This window comes from Hylobates moloch, unplaced genomic scaffold (assembly GCF_009828535.3).
Source record: "Hylobates moloch isolate HMO894 unplaced genomic scaffold, HMol_V3 SCAFFOLD_21, whole genome shotgun sequence".
NCBI classification, from domain to species: domain Eukaryota; kingdom Metazoa; phylum Chordata; class Mammalia; order Primates; family Hylobatidae; genus Hylobates; species Hylobates moloch.
Genome location: NW_026652296.1, coordinates 14,218,941 through 14,227,548, shown reverse-complemented (window position 1 = coordinate 14,227,548; position 8,608 = coordinate 14,218,941). Strand labels below are relative to the sequence as shown.

General features: G+C 48.4%; 1 protein-coding gene across 1 annotated transcript in view; it reads right to left on the bottom strand.

The window, feature by feature from the left end:
* Positions 1 to 826: 826 nt before the first annotated feature.
* SLC13A3 (solute carrier family 13 member 3) overlaps positions 827 to 8,608 on the bottom strand; it is a 94,542-nt gene continuing 86,760 nt past the window's right edge. Inside the window, exons 12-13 of the mRNA XM_032142190.2 lie at positions 6,412 to 6,549; positions 827 to 3,212 (exon numbers count right to left, since the gene is read on the bottom strand). Of these exons, the coding sequence (XP_031998081.2) occupies positions 3,036 to 3,212; positions 6,412 to 6,549 (315 nt within the window). The 3' untranslated portion in view covers positions 827 to 3,035. The remainder of the gene's footprint in view (positions 3,213 to 6,411; positions 6,550 to 8,608) is intronic.

The window sequence follows — 8,608 nt, the reverse complement described above, 5'->3', positions numbered from 1 at the left end:
AGCAAAACTCCCAGCTCATGGGGCAGAGACAATGCCATCCCCGCAGAGCTCTGTCCAAACGCAGAAACGTGAGCCGAGAAATTGCTGTTTCAAAGTTCTAAGTTTGAGGATGGTTTGTTATGCAGCCATAGATAACAAAAACAGGGTTTTGTTTGTTTTGTTTGTCTTGTCTTTTCTGAGTTGGGGTGCTCCTCATATCTTCTGGACATGAGCCCTTGTTGTATTCCAATGACTCTGTACCAGCCCTGCCATCTCCTTGTTCGCATGCTGCCATGAGCGTACCATAATGGTGCTGCCGCCTTCTGCCCGCAGATCTTTTTCACTAGGAGTGGCAAAGCCCTTCAGGCTTCAAGGACTGAGTAACATCCGGTCAGAGCAAGCTAGGATGCCTTCTCAGGAAAGTTGCAGAGAGACCTGGTAACCAGCCAGAAGAGGCAGACTCTAGATTTCCAAGTGCCACAAGGTTCCAGCTCAGAGCACCCAGCTAAGTGAAGCAATCTGCTCATTTGAACCTCTGCACTTGCAGTCCCCCTGCCTGGAACGTTCTCTCCAGAGACTCCCCATCGCTCCCACCTTCTCCCTTCCTCCCACACTGCCATGAGCATCTGGCTGACTCCTTCAGGTCTCAATCTAATGCCACCTCCTCAGAGAAGTCCTCCCCGTCCACCCTGGCTAAAGTAGCCTCTGAGTCAGTTTAACATCTTGGTCATTTTCTTCTTAGCCGGCATCATGACACATGACTTATTTGTTTATCTTCCTATTGCCTGTCTCCCCTGCCAGCGCGTAAGTTCCATGTGGGTGGGACGATGAACCAGAACATGACAGGTTCCCAATAAATGTTTATTGAATGAATAAATGGAAGAAGGAGTGAACAAAGTAATGAACAAAACAGACCCCAGATCAGAGAGAGAGATGGCTTTCTTGTTAATTCTGGTGTAGATTCAAGCAGCAAATATTTACTGTACACTTGCTATGTGCTGGAAATTGTTCTAGGAACTGGAGTTACAGCAGTAAAAAAAATACCATTTGTATTTTCATAAATTTATATTCTATAGGGAGAAGAAGATAATAGGAAGATAAGTTATACAGTGTCCTAACTATTAAGGAGAAAATATAGCAGAGTAAGGGGGTGGAGAGTAATGAGGGTGATATTTTAGACAGGAGGTCGGGAAGCCTCTCAGGGAAGGTGACACCTGAGCAGGGACTTGAATAAAGTGAGTCGGGGAACCAGACACATATTTGGGAGCAGAGTGTTGTAGGCAGAGGGAACAGCACATGCAAAAGCCCTGAGGCAGGAGAGTTTGAGTGTGTGGCTGGAGAGGGGAGGGAAGAGCAGTAGAAAATCAGAGAGGTCAACTCTGTGGAATCCCCAGCCCAGGAATTTGGGGCTTTGAAGCTCTCTTATGTTCAGAAAGGCAAATCATCTCCAGGTCCAATGTTGATTAACTTTCTTTATTTCACGGTATTTTTGATCAGAAGTCTTTGAAATCATGATTCATCTGGTTACAAATCCCATGAGTTTCTCTTTGAATGGACCTCTTGCTTCCAGTCCCATACAACGCACCTCCCACCAGCCCCAGTGGGTTGTAACTGTGATTCAACACTGAGTGCTCGCTTGGAAAGGAGGTGGAGCTCAACCTCCCACTCAGAGGGCCTCTCCCACTGCTCTCAGGGAAATGCCCATGATTCACTTATGCTGTATCAACAACGAGTGCAGCTGGGTGCTGCCTTCCCAGCTGGCCAAGCGCTCCCAGGGGAATCTCCACCCTCAGAGGCTTAGGAAAGGGAAGTGTGACGGTTCAGGGCCCCTGGGCTGGTGTCTTTTCCCATACTGGGCTAACACTGGGCCGTTCCATTCAGCGGACACTTCCTGAGGGCCTGCTCTCTTCACTGGTATGCCAGAATGCTTCTGCTTGGAACAAAGAGGGATTAACCCTTGAGGGGCAGACACCACTTCCAGCCTCAGGCTCACGGGGGCATCTCAGTTTTACCCATATGTAGAAGGGGACAGTCTTTTGCTTGCCTGAGACATTTTACCCTGGCCTTTTACAAGGCCCCAATTTATCTTTTGACTTTTCTCTCACCCCTGACAAATGGGGCCTTTGATAATTAAACATGCTTACCACTTAAGGTGGGGCATGGAGAGATCAAGGCCACCTGCTGGGACAAGGAGCAACTGACCACCTTGCAGCCACAGAGGCCTTTGGGGGCCACATGTAGGAGGGTCCTGGCTGGAGGGGTCATGAATCACCCCATGGGAGGGCAGGACCCAGGCCTGGCCTGACCCCAGAATTATGGCCAAACTGACCCAGATGAAACAGGAGAATCCTAAATCTCTTGGGTCGAGATGTCAGCTGCGGTTTCTAGAACTTCCCCTGGTATGCTCAGGAGCCCAGAGAAACAGCAAAGAGGCTTTGCACAGTCTCGTGTCCTTGGAAAGCTATCTGTCCCTTTCCCTGTCTCTAAGGATTAAAAAAGAATATCTGACTGCTGGTTATCGGCAGGGGTAAAACAACTGGTGCAGAATGGGCACCAACTAAGCAAAATCACACACTGGTTGTGAACAGCTGGAACAACTGGGTTGGAACACTGCAGCCCAGGAAAGTGATCTTTAAAGACAAGGTGGTCTCTCCAGTATAACCGAAAGTAATCACTGGGGGATAATGTTAGCTGTGCGCATGGGAATGAATGGCCTCCTATCCCAACTGTACGAGACAAACACCATGCCAGATTTGTTCACTGTTGATGAAACTGGGCTCTCTTGCATCCTAACGATAAAACAGCTCACTGATAAAGGAGCTTATTTCTCAGGCAGCAGATCTGAGAGATATCTGGGCTTCGAACTGCATGAAAGAGAGAGAAAGTGTCCTAGATAATGGCTCATGGACCTGAGTGGACCACTGGAGGTCACCCTTGCTTGCTGCATCTTGGATTACAGAAAAAGAATTATTTGATTGTTTTGTAGTGTCCTAGCAGCAGGTGATGGCGACAGCCCTTTGAGAGGGTTCAGCCTCAAGGGAGTCCTCCAGGGGGACTCAGAGGGTCTGAAATGTGTCATTGGCCAAGGTGGGTGGCAATGCTGTGACATTGACCGAGTACATATCAGCCCAGTCTGGGAAGGTGCCCAGCTGGAAGATGGTCTGTGCCCAGGTATTCATAGCCAAACTGAGCAGCAGGACACCCATCAGGTTCATCAGGAGGCCTGTCCGCACCTGAAATAGAGCCCAGACAGAGGGAAGGGTCAGCGCCTGACCCACCATACAGATGGAAACATTCAGACTCAGAGACAGGCAGTCAATCACCCAAGATCGCACAGCCAGGAAGTGATGGAGCCAGGACACAGACCCAGGTCGGTCAATGCCTGGGACCCTTCAATCTTTACACTACCCTAGGCTGTCACTCAAAGAGCTACAAGTGTCCCCATTCATTGATGGCCTCTAGGTTCCAGGCATTGTGTGCTATGCAGTTGTTACAGGGTTATGCTGTTTAACCCAGAAAGCAACCTTACAAAGGTTATTCTTATTAATCCCCATTTTATAGAAAAATGAGACCTAGAGAAGTTGACTTGTCCAAGGTCACCTAACTTGAAAATAATCTTGTCTGGTCACTAAACACCCCCATCTCACACACATATACACACACGCATGCACACACACACGCATGCATGTACAAACACACATATGTACACATATATAGAGACACACACACACTTCAGGTCCAGTCCAGTCAGGTAGTCCTAGTCAAGACTACCCTTGTCCATTGGGAAGCATTTTCTTCTGTCAGTGGAGAATGTGCCCATCTGCTCCCCACCCTGGCTGGCCTCTTGGACCATTCAGTCCACCTTGGGCTGAAAATCCCTGTTTTCCCACCTGGGTCTCCCGGCTGCCCCACCTTCACATAGCCCAGCCTGAATCACATGGTGAGACAGTTACTTCCTTTCTAATTCTCTTTCTGTCTATTCCTCCCAGAGAAAGTCTCCCTTAGGGATGCGATAGGAAATAAATCTTGGGGCCCCCAAATCACTAAGCTAAAGAGAAAAGTCCAACTGGGAACTACTTAGGGCCAACCTGCCTTCCATTCTATTCAGTCATCCCTCTGTTCACTGAGATGAATGCATAACTGATTGCCTTCTTTGGAAAGGGTCATTTGAGACTCAAAATAATGCAACTATTTGTCTCTTATATACCTATGACCTGGTAGCCCCCTCCCCTCTTTGAATTGTCCTGCCTTTCCAGACCAAACCAATGTTCATCTTACATATGTTGATTGATGTCTCATGCCTCCCTAAAATGTATAAAATCAAGCTGTGCTCCACCCACCTTGGGCGCATGTCGTCAGGACCTCCTGAAGCTGTGTCACGGGCGTGCGTCCTTAACTTAGGCAAAATAAACTTCCTAAATTTACTGAGACCTGTCGCAGATTTTTGGGGTTCATGGGGCCACCATGGCTTCAGCACTTCTCTGCTCCTGTCAGTTGCCCTTTTAACAAGGAGAGGCCCAGAACCTTCTCCAGGCAGCTACTATCAGGGAGAGCTTAATTCTTTTGTTTTTGCCGCTTGGCATTTATTTTTAGGTTTACTGGCCATGGCATATATTAATAATACCGGTTTTCCATTGATGGATGCACTGGAAACATTTCTTCTGGAATATTCTTATTTAAGTTTTTTTTTTTTTTAATGTCAAGCTGATTTAGTAAAGGTGTTAAATAAATATTACCACGGACGGGTGGGGGACATATTACATGTGCTGTCCTGCCTCTCTTCTAAGGGCACAGAGGTGGAAGCCCTGGCACCTTCGGAGGATTAGAGGGAGCCTGGCGGACACACTGGGGAAACTGGGGGAGGATTGGGTCTCCCTTTGCCAGGGCCCCAAATTCCTGCTGGTCCCATGTTAGCTACTTCATTAACACCTAACTCATTACTCTCAGGAGCAAACCTGCAGGTGGCCCATTCCTGCCTGGGACTGGCTGACCGGGGGTGCCCCTTGTACCCCTCCACATCTCTTCCAAGTCTCTACCTCTTGGGGACTCCATTTCTCTGGCTGTCTTTTTTCTCCAAATCTGTGCTGTTTGCATGCTGCCCTCTCAGTCTTTTTCTCTAAGTAGCCTCCCTGCTTCCACACTTGTCCCTCCCACCCTAACGATTCACTCCAGCCAGCAGCCAAAATGATCTTCTACAGACAGATGTGAAATCACATCATTGCCCTGCTTACTGAGGGCCCCCACTGTGGTTTGAATAAGATTCCAAATCTGTCCTGTCCCCGCTGTTCCCCGACCTCGTGTCTCCAACCTCATCCTTCTCCAACTCCACTGCAGCCACCCCAACCTCCTGGCCCTGAATTTCTGGAGCACTCGCTGCTATTCCTCACTTCCAAGCCTTTGCACCTGCTGCGCCGTCCGTTGGGACTGCTCTTCTCCTTTTTCTTTGTGAGGCTGGCTGCTTCCCATGATCAGCTCCCATGTCACCTTCCTGGAGAGGGCTTCCCTGCCACCCCTCTCCCCCGTCCTCTTACACTTCCTCACGTTTTATTTCCTTCTGAGCACCTAGCAATATTGAAATTTACATAATTTAAGAAAATCTGCTGAACTTGTTGACGCCTGTCTCCACCAATAGAAAGCACCCTCCTTGGAGGCAGATCAGTGTCTCTCCCGCTCTGCAGTGCCCCCAGTGGCTGGAACATAGAATGCACTCAGTAAATAGTGCTGCAATGAATGAACAAATTAATGAGCGTCTCTTTGTCTCCTCTCTTCTCTGTTTGCTCTGTGTCTCCCTTTCTGCCTCGCTCTCACTCTGGCTCTCACTCCCCATGTGTCCTGCAGGGGTCTTGTGTCTGGAGGGCCTGCAACGCTATTGGTTAAGCAGGTCGCCCTTCTTGGCTTTGACAGCTTTGGAAGAGTTATTTGCAAAGCCAGTGGAGAGGGAAAAGGCTGCAGGAGTCACGAGCCGGAAGGGAGGAGCTGGTTCAGCAGGGACCTTCTGGGGGAGGGAACATAGTGCCAATGGCTGGGCCCTGCTGAAAGCTGGTGGGGTCCTCCCACTGCTACAATCCTCAGCTTCTGTCTCCTTCCCAGCTGGCTGAGCACTGAGGCCCACCCTGAGTCCTAGGGTGTGTCTGCTGCTTCTGTCCCCTAAAGATCCTGGGCACGAAGTGGGGTCCAGAGGGAGGGGGAAGTTCCTTGCCTCTGGAGCAAATTTTGGAAAGTAGTCACTAAGGCAGTGTTTCCTGAGATTGCCTAAGTGCAAGAATCATCCCAGAGTCTCTGCTAAATGTATGTTCCTGGTCCCACTCAGAAAGACCTATTCAGAGACTGGGGAGTGGGGTCAGGGTGCAGGAGTCCTGCATAGAGGCCTTGCCCGCCCCCTTGCTGCCCACTCACATCCCAGGGCCTCTGCTGGGAAATGCCTAGACTCACCATGTCTTTAACCAGCAAGTGTCCAGAGGCGAAGGCGATGGAGTTGGGGGGCGTTGAGACCGGAAGCATGAAGGCAAAGGAGCAGCCGACTGTGCCCGGAATCATCAGATACAGGGGGTGCACTCTCAGGCGGATGGCCTGGGCCAGGAAAAGGCGGGAGAGACCCGGAGAGAGACCAACACAGAGCGACCACAGCAAGAGAGAGAGAGAGAGGCAGTTGGAAAGAGGGACACAAAGACATAGAGACAGAGAGACAAAGACATCCATAGAGATTGGCAGAGTAGCAGAGAACAACAGGGACAAGTGAGAAGAGAGAGTTAGAGAGACAGAGAGAAAAAGGCAGTCAGAAAGATACATGCACAGGCAGAAACAGACACAAGCAGGTAAGAAGAGAACCAGATCGAGAGAGAGGTGGAGAGAACATTGCCAGGGTTAGTGACATTCAAGGGCCACACTGTGGTTTGCTCAGGGATGGGCTGGGGTGATGTACCTAGAACACTCCTTCTCCAATGTGAGAGTGCAGAAAAGCACTTGGAGGGCCTGTTAAAGCCCACATGGCTGGCCCCACCTCACCCAGAATTGCTAATTCAGCAGGTCTGGGGTGGGACCCAAGAATCTGCATTCCTGACATGTTCCCCTGGTGCTGCTGATCTAAGGACTGTACACTGAGAACCAGGGCTTTAAAACACTTCCCCTGCCTGCTCCTTCCCTCAGCCAAACAATCTCAACCCAGAGTTGGCCTCCAGATACCTCTTGTTGGGGGCATCCCTGGATTTCTGTGAGAAAGAAAGCTCACGGGAGCATCTGTTGGTAGCTCTTCCAAATTTCTAAGACTGTGTGTATCAAGCCCCCTGTGAGCTAGCCTCAGCTAGTGGGCCACCAGTTTGTCACCTCTCCTGCCTACAATTCATACTGATCACTTTTCTGGCATTTTACTTAAATAGGATGTTTTTGGGCCTTCTGGGGAATTTTTACAACCCAAATCATATTTATTTCCCAAAAAGCTCTAAAATCACCCTCTTGCATGTAAAATGTTTTTTGATTTTGATGATAAGCAAAGTTTACAAGAATGTGTCATTTGCAAGTGTCTTTTCCAGCAAAAGCTGCCCCTTACAGACCTGGCTGGGTTCTGTGCTCCCTCTCCTTCCCCATACCCCCTATAATACTCCCATTTCTTTCAGTCACCAGGTCTCCCTGAGGACTCGCACCCCATACTGCTATAAAATGGTGAACCACTTTAGAGGGCAATTTCCTCATCTCTAACAACATTTTAAATGCACATGCTCTTTGACCCAGGAATCTCAGTTATAGGAATTTCTCTAGATGTAATCAATGATGCATAGACAAGGCTCAGGTGACGCGTCATTGTTGAGTAACCGCAAAGTCTGGAAATACCAATATTTCCACTGGGCAGAGAGACTGCTTAAATAAACCAACAACTGTCCATTTATAATGGAATATTCTCCAGTCATTGAAAAATAACACACTGTATATCTGTGTGCTAACACAGATAAATTGATGCATAAAATAAGCAAACAGAAACCAAAGACAAGGTGCTGCAGGTATGTGTGCTGGGGCATCACTGTTTGCATACAAAGCATTTACTTGCAACATTGGTTTAATTTTATCAGTGTGGGTTACATTAAGGTAATTATATGGTCTGTTCTTTAATCTGTTTAAATATAAAACTATATTGATAGTTTCCTTTTTAAAACTCCTAGTATAAAATCTACCTGATTATGTATATATTGTTCTTTTCATTCAATCATGGTTTCATCTTGCTATGTGCATTTCTTTTTACAGGAGATTGAATCACAGCTTTCTCTTCCCTTGCTCTCCTTATCTGGTTTTGGGGTCAGGGTTTTGCTAGCTATAAATTGAGTGGCCATGTCTATTTTTCTATGCTGGTGAACAGTTCGGGTGAGTTGGGAACTCTCTGTTCCTTGCAAATCTGCTAGCTCTCACCCAGCAAACCACCTGGGGCTGGTGATTTTGTTTTTGTGTTGAGACAGGATCTGGCTCTGTTGCCCAGGCACCTGCCATTCAGCCTGGCTACTTTTTGTATTTTTTGCAGAGATGGGGTCTCACCGTGTTGCCCAGGCTAGTCTGGAACTCCTGAGCTCAAGCAATCTGCCTGCTTCAGCCTCCAAAAGTGCTGGGATTACAGGCATGAGTGGCAGAGCCCGGCCTGGGGCTG